At 33.1% G+C, this 13660-nt stretch overlaps 1 protein-coding gene across 1 annotated transcript in view; it reads left to right on the top strand.

Moving 5' to 3' along the window:
• LOC132757455 (heparan sulfate 2-O-sulfotransferase 1-like) overlaps positions 1–13660 on the top strand; it is a 48334-nt gene that overhangs the window by 9652 nt on the left and 25022 nt on the right. The window contains exons 3-4 of the mRNA XM_060748735.1: positions 2309–2482; positions 9005–9090. Of these exons, the coding sequence (XP_060604718.1) occupies positions 2309–2482; positions 9005–9090 (260 nt within the window). The remainder of the gene's footprint in view (positions 1–2308; positions 2483–9004; positions 9091–13660) is intronic.

The following is a 13660-nucleotide window of genomic DNA, read 5'->3' as shown; positions in this document are numbered from 1 at the left end:
ATTGTAGTCATCCTCCTCATTGTTTGTTTGACAGATATATTTTTCTCCTATCTGGGGGATTATACCACTGTATCCTTAAATTTAACCCATCTAAAAAGTAATGGTATTCTTGCATTGTACTTCTAATTTAGGTACACATGTACTTTGTGAGATTCATAGAATATATAGATCTATGTGATTACTGACAGACAGGGCAATATATAGATTTATAGTTCATTTATCACATATCTAAAATAAGAAAGGTTTACAGTTAAAGCTTTATGTTTACCAGCAACTGTTACATCTTGAATGGAAAATTATCACATTGTATCTTCTCCAAATCCTCTATATGTAATGTTGAAAATCTTTCTCTCAGAGTTTCTCATATATGGTAGTGAATTTACATAGATAAAATTGTTTCCATTAATAGCTACCACCTGAGACTAGAAAGATGTTTCTGCCACAGTTATGACCTTATAAAATTCTGTTGCCATTTCAGAGTGGTACACTGTTATATGATATAAAAAAAAATTCTGGTTATATGTAAAGGTCAAATGTTGTATGCATACTACAAATCAAATTAAACCTTTTTAATGAATTAAATTATCACATAAACTATGGGGCAGGAGTGTAATAAAGCCATTTAATAAAAACAATAGTACACATGTGTATTGACACTTTGACATGACGTCATTTGTGTTTTGTTAAAGTGCACTTATGTTATAGTGTAACACTTATAGCACATCAACAAAAAATGACTCCTTTTAGCTGTAAACTTTTCTTGTTCTCAGGATATGCGATAAATAGAATATTCGCCAGGGCCGCACATAATAAGATTTTTTTCAACTCATTCAAAATATTTAGTATTAAATTTACATTCATTCAATAATCCTCTATATTCTAAATTAAAATTTTTGTGCCCAGAGTTTAGGGTATTGGTTGGGGGATAGAGATTTACCTTTGTTCTACCGTCATGCTGTTTTGTCCATCTACATATATAGACTGACAAAACAATGGAATATGTTGGCATCTGTATCCTAATGGCATTTGACACATTTCTAGTTTAATTTTTATTTTGCTATATTTTTCTGGGACCCCCAGGACTCTCATGGGAAGATTTATATTGGAAGGGTGTGGGGAGTCCCCCCTTTCTTAAAGCAGTATCGCTCCAACTGCAAACTCAGTCATTACTGGGTAGTGAGTAAGAGAGGGTCAGAACTCTTCCTGGTGCTAGGTGTGTGAGACGCTGCATTGACTACTGTCCAACATGAACAGTAGTATGAACAGACTTAATCAGATAGAATGGGTTGATGTTCACCTATTTCTTTTTTAGCTCGACTATTCGATAAGAATAAGTAGAGCTATTGCAGTCACCCGAGCGTCGGCGTAACCACTTATGTTAAAGTTTTTGTAATAGTTCAAATATTTTCAAAGTCCATAGACATATGGCTTTGAAACTTTGCACACTTGTTCACCATCATGACCCCAACCTGTAGACAGGAGGAGGTAACTCTATCAAACATTTTGACAGAATTATGCCCCTTTTTCGACTTAGAATTTACGTTAAAGTTTTTGTAATAGTTCAAATATTTTCAAAGTCCATTGACATATGGCTTTGAAACTTTGCACACTTGTTCACCATCATGACTCCAACCTGTAGACAAGAGGAGGTAACTCTATCAAGCATTTTGACAGAATTATGCCCCTTTTTCGACTTAGAATTTACGTTAAAGTTTTTGTAATAGTTCAAATATTTTCAAAGTCCATTGACATATGGCTTTGAAACTTTGCACACTTGTTTACCATCATCACCCCAACCTGTAGACAAGAGGAGGTAACTCTATCAAGCATTTTGACAGAATTATGCCCTTTTTCGACTTAGAATTTACGTTAAAGTTTTTGTAATAGTTCAAATATTTTTCAAAGTCCATTGACATATGGCTTTGAAACTTTGCACACTTGTTCAACATCATGACCCCAACTTGTAAACAGGAGGAGGTAACTCTATCAAGCATTTTGACAGAATTATGCCCCTTTTTCGACTTAGAATTTACGTTAAAGTTTTTGTAATAGTTCAAATATTTTCAAAGTCCATTGACATATGGCTTTGAAACTTTGCACACTTGTTCACCATCATGACCCCAACCTGTAAACAGGAGGAGGTAACTCTATCAAGCATTTCTTTTACTATCAAGCACTAAGAATAGTCGAGCGTTGCTGTCCTACCGACAGCTCTTGTTGTAACTCATAATCTGTTTTAGAATTTTCATAACTGCAAAATTCAGGGAAAAAACTGTCAAGCTATAATAATTTCTTGTTTTACTTTCAGTCTTATGGAGATTATTTTAACAGTGAAGAGACTATTGTGATATATAACCGTGTACCAAAGACAGGAAGTACCTCATTTGCTGGAATAGCCTACGAGCTGTGCAACACTAACAAATTTCATGTTCTACATGTAAACACGACGAGGAATGTACATATGCTTTCTATAAATGATCAGGTACGTTCATCATGCTTCTGTCACAGTAATACGGATATTTTTAAATTCAAAATTTCACCATTACCATGATTAAATGTTGAATTCTACGTAAGTCAGTGCTAGGGGGCGTGAACGGTAACTAGCACTTTCCAGTACCGTCCATTAACAGGCTCAATCAAACCGAGCCTGCAACATTTTCAATTTTGTTGTTTTGGGCGTTCTTTACAGCTGATTCTGTTTTTATCTATTTTGAAATTTGATATTTGCCTGAAATAGGTATAAATGCAGGTTGATCATGCTCTAAAATGTTTGAAGGCAAGTCAGAATTAAGTCAAGTTTTGGAGGAGTTACTGAACTTTTGTAGTATCTAATATTAATAGATTATATATCAACAGCCCAAAAAAAATAATTTTAAGCTCAGTCACTGAAAATGTTGTTAAAAGTTTGGTCCAAATATGGCTTAAAATATTTTACATATCAACGACATGACAAATACATTTCATTTTAGTACTTGTTTCATTAGTTAGTAAAAAATGATGTTTCCAACTTTCCAATACAATGCAGACAGTAAAACTGACATTTACTTTAAAACTAGAAATAAGTCCTTGAGTAATGAATAATTTGTATCGTTAAAGTTAAAAGTTGATTAGTGCAAGTTAATTAACTATATCTACTTTACAAGGCAATGTTTTAAAAAAAATTTTGCAGCCATTGATTTTGTGTAATTCATCTGCTGATATATAAATACATGTACAACATATTCACACTGACTTATATGAGCCGCGTCATGACAAAACCAACATAGTGCCTTTGCGACCAGCATGGATCCAGATCAGCCTGCGCATCCGCTCAGTCTGATAAGGATCCATGCTGTTCGCTTACAAACCCTATTATAAGTAGAGAAACTGATAGCAAGCAGCTTGGATCCTGATCAGACTGCGTGGATGCGCAGGCTGGTCTGGATCCATGCTGGTCGCAAACCCATTATGTTGGTTTTGTTGTGACGCTGCTCATTTTATTTTTTTGTCTAATTAGATGTACATGTGTACAATATGCTCTTAGTTTTTCCCAATATTTCTAAAACAATGTTAAACTATACCCTATTCTGGGGTTTGGGACATGTTCCCAAAGAGCTGAGTAAAAACTCTGCAATGAAATGATTGAAATCCAGATTATGCTTTATGTTTCTGATAATGTTATTTACATGAGTAAAAAAACACTAGCCCACTTCTTGTATGGTCCAATTAAAAGCAATTAACCTTGACAGTCAACTGTCATGGAAAAAAATGAAGGGAAAAAAAGATAGTAAAGTTGGGAATGTTATCTGTCATGTGGAAAAAAAATAAATCTGATCAAGCTCTCACTGTAGAATGTGTGGAACAAGATTAATATCTGCAACAGGAGACAGCTTGTTGCAATTTCCCCTTGTGAAATTTAAATGCTTGTTGTCATAAAGCAGTTTAAAATTGATGGAACATTATCTATTTCATTTCAAGTTACACAATGGTTTATTACAGATTTTATGTCTCTCCAGGAAGATAATTGAGGCATTACATTTCCTGTTTAAATAGCTAAAGCTTTTGAACACTTCAGATTGTGCACATGTAAAGCTCTAGTAAACAATCCGAGAAAATCGTGTTATACTGTATAAAAATGGTAAACTCATTGTTGAATTAACTTGCAAAATTAATACATGTCCATTATTGAATAAACTTTAGTTAGTAATTAATTTAATAACAGCAAAATCTGGGTTTGGATTTGTTTGTTTGTTTGTTTTTGTTATTTTTAATTGTGAAAAAAATATGACTGGTAGTTGAATTATATTTTTAGCTCGACTATTCGTAGAATAATCGAGCTAATGCAGTCACCCATTTGTCGGCGTCGGTGTCGGCATCCCTGTGGTTAAGTTTTTGTATGTAAGCTGGTATCTCCATAACTACTGAAGGGAATGGATTGAAACTTCACACACTTGTTCTCTTTGATTATCTAAGATGATTGGCACAAGTCCCATAACTCTGATTTGCTTTTTTACATAATTATGCCCCTTTTTCAACTTAGAAATTCTTGGTTAAGTTTTTGTATGTAAGCTGGTGTCTCCATAACTACTGAAGGGAGTGGATTGAAACTTCACACACTTGTTCTCTGTGATTATCTAAGATGATTGGCACAAGTCCCATAACTCTGATTTGCTTTTTTACATAATTATGCCCCTTTTTCGACTTAGAAATTCTTGGTTAAGTTTTTGTATGTAAGCTGGTATCTCCATAACTACTGAAGGGAATGGATTGAAACTTCACACACTTGTTCTCTTTGATTATCTAAGATGATTGGCACAAGTCCCATAACTCTGATTTGCTTTTTTACATAATAATAGCCCTTTTTTGACTTAGAAATTCTTGGTTAAGTTTTTGTATGTAAGCTGGTATCTCCATAACTACTGAAGGAAATGGATTGAAACTTCACACACTCTTTCTCTGTGATTATCTAAGATGATTGGCACAAGTCCAATAACTCTAATTTGCTTTTTTACATAATTATGCCCCTTTTTCGACGCAGAAATTCGTGGTTAAGTTTTTGTATGTAAGCTGGTATCTCCATAACTACTGAAGGGAATGGATTGAAACTTCACACACTTGTTCTCTGTGATTATCTTAGATGATTGGCACAAGTCCCATAACTCTTATTTGCTTTTTTACATAATTATGCCCCTTGTTCGACTTCGAAATTCTTGGTTAAGTTTTTGCGTGTAAGCTGGTATCTCCATAACTACTGAAGGGAATGGATTGAAACTTCACACACTTGGTCTCTGTGATTATCTAAGATGATTGGCACAAGTCCCATAACTCTGATTTGCTTTTTTGCATAATTATGCCCCTTTTTTATCTTAGAAATTCTTGGTTAAGTTTTTGCGTGTAAGCTGGTATCTCCATAACTACTGAAGGGAATAGATTGAAACTTCACACACTTGGTCTCTGTGATTATTTAAGATGATTGGCACAAGTCCCATAACTCTGATTTACTTTTTCGCATAATTACCCCCTTTTTCGATTCATAAATTTGTGGTTAAGTTTTTGTGTGTAAGCTGGTATCTCCATAACTACTGAAGGGAATGGATTGAAACTTCACACACTTGTTCTCTGTGATTGTATTGAAACTTGAAGGGTTTGTACCTTTTCGTACAATTTTATGTATTCATATAGGTAAGCATATTTATACTCAATGAAACACCCTTGTGACAAATTTTAGAATAGTCGAGCGTTACTGTCCTCCGACAGTTCTTGTTTATTTATCTTCTGGCTGTTGTTTGTGGTTCAGGAATATCTGTCCCATGGGCAAGCCAGGGCTATCGCCCAATGGGCGGCTTTCTTCGGGATGGATAATCTGATCCATCCACAACATAGAATTAAAGCCCGGATCCCATCTTTCACTGACGATATACTTATACCTTTTTCAAATTATGTTCTTCTAACTGAAGAACTTGTATCTAATTGTGTGCATTTGAAATACATTTCTGCCACTTCAGTGAGAATCGTGGTGGCAAAAAATCCTACGGAAATAAATGAACCAGATATTAAGTGAGCATGATTAAGAGCAAAGATAAAACTACATAAGTATTTATATCATAAACATTTACCATAAATCTGCACCAAATTCTTAATATATATTGACACCGTGTAAAAAAAACTTTCAAACCCTGGGTAAATTGCAATAAATTCATCATTGTCTATTTTACAATAAATTCATCATTGTCTATTTTACTGACGCATAATGCTGATGTATTTTTAATATTCCATATACAATTTATATCCTCTTTTTTGACTGAAGAAGGTTATTAGATCAAGCCATGTCAGATACCATATACATGAAAAATGGTACTGACAGCTTCTGGCTTGGTGCTCAGCATTAAAACAGCAATGAATAATGTTTGATATATCGAAGTCAAGCAATAGCCCACCTCTGTTTCATGTGGGAAATAAGATCGTGCACTGGTAAGAGAACCTGTTCAGATCCTACAATAGACGGGCTATCAGTAAAAAGTGCTGAAATACCTGGAAAAAAGTGATCCCTCAGACCATTATTTGATTGGGTTGTACATGATAGATTATAAAAAGTGTAACAACCCTCAAGCCCCCTAGCACCGGCTTAAGTGGGACTCTGACAACTCTCAACAAAAAAAGTACTGGACTCAATTATCCTAAAGGACCAGAAAAATATAGCAACACTGAAGTGAAGTACGGGGCACCTTTTTACAGCTGCCACGTGGCACTTGACACCTGCTGCTTTGATATATAAATGTTGCGTTAAACTTCGATTAAGTAACTCACTCCATTTCAATTTCACATTTCAATATTTTCAAATTATTGCCAGCGCTTTAGGCTGTACCGAAGGTAAGCATTCAAAGCAATGCTTTATATAAAAGGTTACTTGTAGAATAACCTGAAAGTCCAATATGATAATGTGAAGGATAATAAAATTCAGTGCAAGAGCTGTTGCTGATGTTCATTACATTAGATAATGATTTATAGACGCTCTGTTTGCATACAATTAAAATCTGGTCTTTGTGTTCCTCCCAGCCTGATTAATTTGTTGATCATTATTATTCGTGTAAATTAAATACAAGGTTGTAGAGCTGTCATTGTTGGCACAATATGACATAAAATACACACTAAACAATCAGTCTTCATCTCATTCAGTTATTGACAGTATTTAATTAAATTTAATACTCATTTGTATGACTGAAAATACCTGTTTTTTGGGTTTTTTTTTAAAACAATGTGATATAGGAGCTTTGAAAAAAACAAAACTTTTTATTAGCATGCTAAATATTTAAAAGGACTAGCCCATCTTTTTTCTGATTAAGACTGCTCATGATTTTAAGGGAAAATTTAAGAACAAGTTTGACAGAAAAGCGGACATTGCAGACTATAATCAGACTATTGGTTGCCATGGGATTGTCAGCAGATTCTGGTCAGTGCACTCACGGTCCGCATTCAGGTTACCAGTGCTGAAAAAGTGGTACATATATAGTTATAGTTATAAAAAATGATGGTGTCAAAAACAATAAAATGAAACAGATAGAACAAAGGGAGGTAATCAGGCCATCATATCATGATTTTACTTTAAAAACAATAACTAACAGAATATTGCCATTTTTGTACTTTTTTGGGTAAGTTTGGTTTATTTCCAAACTAATTTGTTCTACTTCAATGATTTAAGGTATTTATACATTAAACCTCAAAGAAGTAATTAGAATATGAGAGCTAAGTGTTAGGTGACAGATATACCAATCAACAGGCATTTATAATCTAAGCAGAAGTATTTAGTCATACATTAACAAACAGAAATCAGTCAACTTTTATAAGGTTGCATGAAATTGACTTTTTACTGTTATATTAGACCAAAAAAGCAGGAAAAATGACACCAGTTATATGATAATTATAGCATTAATGTTGTATTATTGGACTGGAAAACAAACAAACAAAAAACTAGGAGGCTGTTATTGGAATACAGCATCAATTTTTATGAATTAATTACATATATGAGACGTACTGGAGACGTTACAGTTTTAATGAATATTAATTATCCCATCATAAAAGAGCGGCAATGAATCATGCCTGTATTGTCTAAAATCAGGGAAAATTGAGAGTTGTTAAATATTGTTGCACACTACATAATTTTGCCATTAAATTGTATTAATGTTATAATTGTACAATGTTAAAATTGATCTTATTATTAAAAACAGTTTTTTTGTGTGTTTTTTTTTTTCATTACTAAATGCAGACTTACTCACTTGGCAATTAATTTGAAAGTTATTAATTGCCAATTATAAGGGGGTTCTTAATGGGTTATGTTAATTTACATTGTATTTTCAAATGGATTTTCAGAAAGGTTTGACAAAATTTGAGCAATTACATCTCAATACATTGTAATTATGTTATAACATGTTATAACAAATGGTACATATTCATAATAACCATGAGAGAGATTGATACAGAATCCAGAATACTTAAAATTCAAAATCATGAATACTTAAAATTCAAAATCCAGAATACTCAAAATTCAAAATCAAAAATACTCAAAATTCAAAATCAAGAATACTCAAAATTCAAAATCCTAAAAATTCAGAATATTCAAAATCCAGAATACTCAAAATCAAGAATACTCATTCAAAATCCAGAATAATTATTCAAAATCCAGAATACTCAAAATTCAAAATCCAGAATATTCAAAATCCAGAATACTCAAAATTCAAAATCCAGAATACTCAAAATCCAGAATACTCAGAATACTAATTCAATTCCAGAAACTGTACTGTATAATACATAAACTAAGTTAATTCAGGTACAGAATCCGGAAAACTTGAAAAAAATTGGTAGAAAATCCAGAATCTTATTTAAAGCAGTACGAGACCATTGGCATTTTCCTACAAAAATATGAAAATACTACCACAAACTAGGTATAAAACCTTTAAAAAATTATACAAGTTGATTGTAACCTAAACAGCATTATCTAAATCAGAAATTCATTGTTTTATTATTTCAGATGCATTTTATACAGAACATTACAAACTGGGATGCGAAGAAACCTGCCATATATCACGGACATTTCTACTATATAGACTTCTTAAAGTAAGTTATTTCTGTCTGACGTATTCTTGCTAAAATAATAAAACAATAATCAACGGAGACATTATATAATCTTTTATGTTGACTACAATTTGATAAAGATGGTATCACTGGACTTGGGGTCTGTTTAGAATCAGGAATAATGATTACAATAGCTGCCGTATATATTTGTTGATTGTTGTGTATATCTTGTCTGCCCTTTAAGAGACATACATGTGCCTGCAGTATGGATTCAAAGCTCATCATCATAAAATGTCATGCTGTTACACTGGAATTTAAAGCCAAATAGGGAAGTTACGCAGATATAAAGCCTCGGTCTCACATACTCCCGGCAGATACTCATAATCAGTTAAAATCATAGGCAATTTTGTTACTATAATATTGATATACAGAAGAACTTCAGTAAGTTGAAGTTGAAGGGATTTTTGTAAAACTTCGACACATCGGGACATTGACTAATGAATCGGTCTCAATTTGATGACAAAATTTCGAGCATTCGAAACTTATAAGAGAGATACAAAAGGTGTAACAAAAGGAAAGTGCGATAACTAAACCAGCTTATAGTAAATATATTCTTATGATTCTCACATGACACCCGGTCACTGTTTTGCCAACAAAACTAATTTGAACTGTTTATTTTGCAAAAATAGCTATGGCATTGATTAGATTAATAACAATTAGAGCATTCATTGTATCACACATGTGAATGCATACAAAGGCTGTTAGAACACACGGCTGTGTTGAATAAACACCTGTCATACAAATTGTTCCGAAATAATCTTTGCGGTCAGAAAAGATGTGAAAATGCCTCGAAATCAAAGCTGTCAAAATAATCGAAGGAATTGTACTCAATTTATTGTATACAAACGATGAGAAAAATTCTTTCGTTTTTTTTAAAAAAAGCATGTTTATAGGGTATAAATCGTGACTTTCATTTTACTTTGACACATTGAGAAGATCGACTACCGGTAATCGAAGTTTGACTCATGGAACTTCTATATAGTTAAACAAGTGTATTAAATAATTTCCACTGAATTCAGTAACTGTCACACCAAAAATTCTGGTGTGTTCTAGCAGCTGCTAGTGTAAGATATAATCTATTCTCTATAATCTTATAATCCACTTTACTGATATATGAGATAACATTTCTCATGACATTTATAAGTTCTTGTTTAATTTCATACTTTACACAAAATGTTGCAATTAAAAGATGTTAAAAATAAGAGTATGTGGTTTCTGTGGGATGTACTTTGTTTGAAAAAATTGAGGATTTGAAAATTTGTTTATAATGGCAATGGGAGATTTCTCGAGAGAAAATTGAAAACATTATTAAAATCAGTGCAAATCCTATGTTTAATCAGGAGTGTTTTTATAAGAGAGTGAATAGTGTAACATTTGTCTAAGGTGTCAGTATCTGACATTATGTCAACTTTAAAAATTGAAATAAAAATGATTTACACCTTTCAAATGTAACACTTTAGTTGATAGGCTAAGTATTAATCAGTCTAGTAAAAATTAAAATTGAGTGTTTATAAAATTAATGTCAAACACTAAATAAGTTAGTGTTCATCAGTAAGCATTACCAATTTTAATTGGTTAATTAGGGCTTCACCGTTCTTTACCAATTTTATTAGCTCACCTGTCACAAAGTGACAGGGTGAGCTTTTGTGATCGCTTTTCGTCAGGCGTCCGTCCGTCCGTAAACTTTTACTTTAAATGACATCTCCTCATAAACCACTAAGCCAATTTCATCCAAACTTCACAGGAATGTTCCTTTGGTGGTCACCTTTAAAAATTGTTCAAAGAATTTAATTCCATGCAGAGCTCTGGTTGCCATGGCAACCAAAAGAAAAAACTTTAAATATCTTCTTCTAAAAAATCCAAAGAGCTAGAGCTTAGATATTTGGCATGAAACATCTTCTAGTGAGTGTCTATACCAAGTTTGTTCAAATAAAAGCCCTTGGGTCAAAATTGGCCCCGCCCTAGGGGGTCATTGATTTTCCCTATATGCATATAGTAAAACCTTAAAAAATCTTCTTTCAAAGAACCCAAAGACCTATAGCTAAGATATTTAGCATGAAACATCCTCTAATGGGTGTCTACCAAGTTTGTTCAAATAAAAGCCCTGGGGTCAAAATTGGCCCCGCCCCAGGGGGTCATTGATTTTCCCTATATGCATATAGTAAAAAATTAAAAAATCTTCTTTTAAAGAACCCAAAGAGCTAGAGCTAAGATATTTAGCATGAAACATGTTCTAATTGATGTCTACTAAGTTTGTTCAAATAAGAGCCCTGGGGTCAAAATTGGCCACGCCCCAGGGGGTCATTGATTTTCCTTATATGTGTATAGCAAAAACTGAAAAGAACCCAAAGAGCTAGAGCTAAGATGTTTAGCATGAAACATCTTCTAATGGGTGTCTACCAAGTTTGTTCAAATAAAAGCCCTGGGGTTTAAACTGGCCCCGCTCCGGGGGCCTATATACAGGTGAGCGACTTCAGGGCCATCATGGCCCTCTTGTTTTTGAAAATGCCTACTGATAAACACTTACCTTGTATATATATTTCAATATTGGTAAAAGTGCAATAAAAACTAAAATCCGGAAAAAACTGAAAAAACGCAATGTGTGCTAGTCCAGTCTTAGACTAATTGACCATCTTGGGATAATGTACGTTTACACAAGATTTCAGACAGCATTAACTTCCTTAAGTGAGATAAATGAGCCCCTAGTGGCCATCTACAAGACACAAAGTATAGCATTTATTATTGATAGCTGTCCACTCCAGAGATGAAACCTACTTAAAAAAATGAGCGTGGATAAGGATCATTGAGATGGGTTGTGTTTTCTCTCTTTTTTAACGACACGCTTCTTAGGTGTTTCACTGGTGAAGAAGATAAAATTTAGAAACACCAGACAACGCCTGTCACACACTTTCTTATAGGTGTTGATAATAAGAAATTATATACATTGTTGTATTGAACTGAAGATTTCAGATCAATGAATGTATAAGGAAAATTTAGTCTCAGACAAAGTAAAATGTCAGTCTTATCTTTTATAACCCCCACTACAGTTTCTTCTCATAAAGAGGGATGAACAAATGAGCTTCACAGTTATTTATAAGATGTTATCAGGGTCTTTGGAGACTGTGAAATTAAAAGATTGATAATAATTATTATTGAGTGATATCACAGCAAAAACAGCATTTAAAACTTAAGTAATTTAAGTATGTTTTGATGAATTTATCAAACTCTAGTGAAAATATAGCAATAAGTTAAAAGATGACCTCCACTATTTAGGTCAGATGTCAAGGTCACAATTACCAAGGTCACAGATATTAAGGTCATTAATATCACAGGTTAAGGCAGGAAGAGAATGTTGAATTATAATTCAATTCTTTAAAGAAATTGCTGATGTACAGTAGATTATGGCAGAGTCTCATTTCATTAAGTTTACCCATTACTTCATGAGCATTTTGTTAAAAATGGCTGTTTTCATTGAAAAGTCTCCCATTACATTAAGATCAAATTGTTATAAAACTATAAAAACTGCTTCAATACTAATCAAACTTGGCACAAATGTTGACTGGACCATTGCCTTTGTAACAACATGCCCAGGCTTAAATTTCCTGATCCATGGCAATGAGGGAACATCTCAAAATTGCCAAAAAATCACTATTTTGCGTTGATTTTTTTTCAAAGTGCTGCAACTTCTCAATGGATTGAGATAGAGTCAAATGCTTTTCAGCGTTTGTTACAGTACGTTACCTTATGATCAATCTGGGGTCATTTTTAGCCTCTCACAAGTCCAAAGTTTTCTAGGGGGGTTAAAAGGCGTGTATATCGGGTAATGGGTTAAATAATAAACATAAATTGTCACCTTGACCTTTGACTTTTATTAAATATAGAATTTACAGTCCAGTTTTATCATTACAACAAAAGTTAATTGCACATTTTATTTCATAATGGGTGTTTGTCTCTCACAACTCATTCAGAAACCATAATGTACAGGATTATTAACATGTAAGGGAGGTGAGTGGGGGTGGGGGGATTTATCATACTTTCAACAAGACTTGTTTAATTCCTAGAACTTTATTTAAGGGATTACCGGTTTTAGCATGGTTAATAATTTATAATGGTATAATTGTATCTTGTCTTATCATGTTTCCAGGAAACCATGTAAAATATCTCAAATTCATCAAGAGTCATGTTAACCTGTATTGATAATATATAATCTGTCAATGTTACATTTCAGCAGAATTGCCAATTATTTGAAATGTTGAAATTGTCTCAGATAAAATGTCTCTGTTAAACTCATGTAATTTTAAAATAAAGGGAGTGGGGTTAAAGAAAGAGGAATGGAAGTATCTGTGGTAAAAGCAATGTAGATTTTAGAGCATGTTTCTGTAGGAAGTATTGTTATATAACGTGGGTTTTAGAGTCAGTAATTTGTGGTTATTTTGCTGACAAGCAGCTATTGAAGTGGGAGTTTAAATTTTTGTGTTTTGTTTCAGTTCTAAAAATTAATATTAACACTTTATGATGTTATATTTGTAGGATAGAATGTAAAGTAGAAATT

Source organism: Ruditapes philippinarum, unplaced genomic scaffold (genome assembly GCF_026571515.1).
Source record: "Ruditapes philippinarum isolate M1 unplaced genomic scaffold, ASM2657151v2 ctg697_1_1_1_1, whole genome shotgun sequence".
Taxonomy (NCBI): domain Eukaryota; kingdom Metazoa; phylum Mollusca; class Bivalvia; order Venerida; family Veneridae; genus Ruditapes; species Ruditapes philippinarum.
Note: the sequence above shows the minus strand (reverse complement) of the source record. Positions and strands in the feature narration are given on the sequence as shown.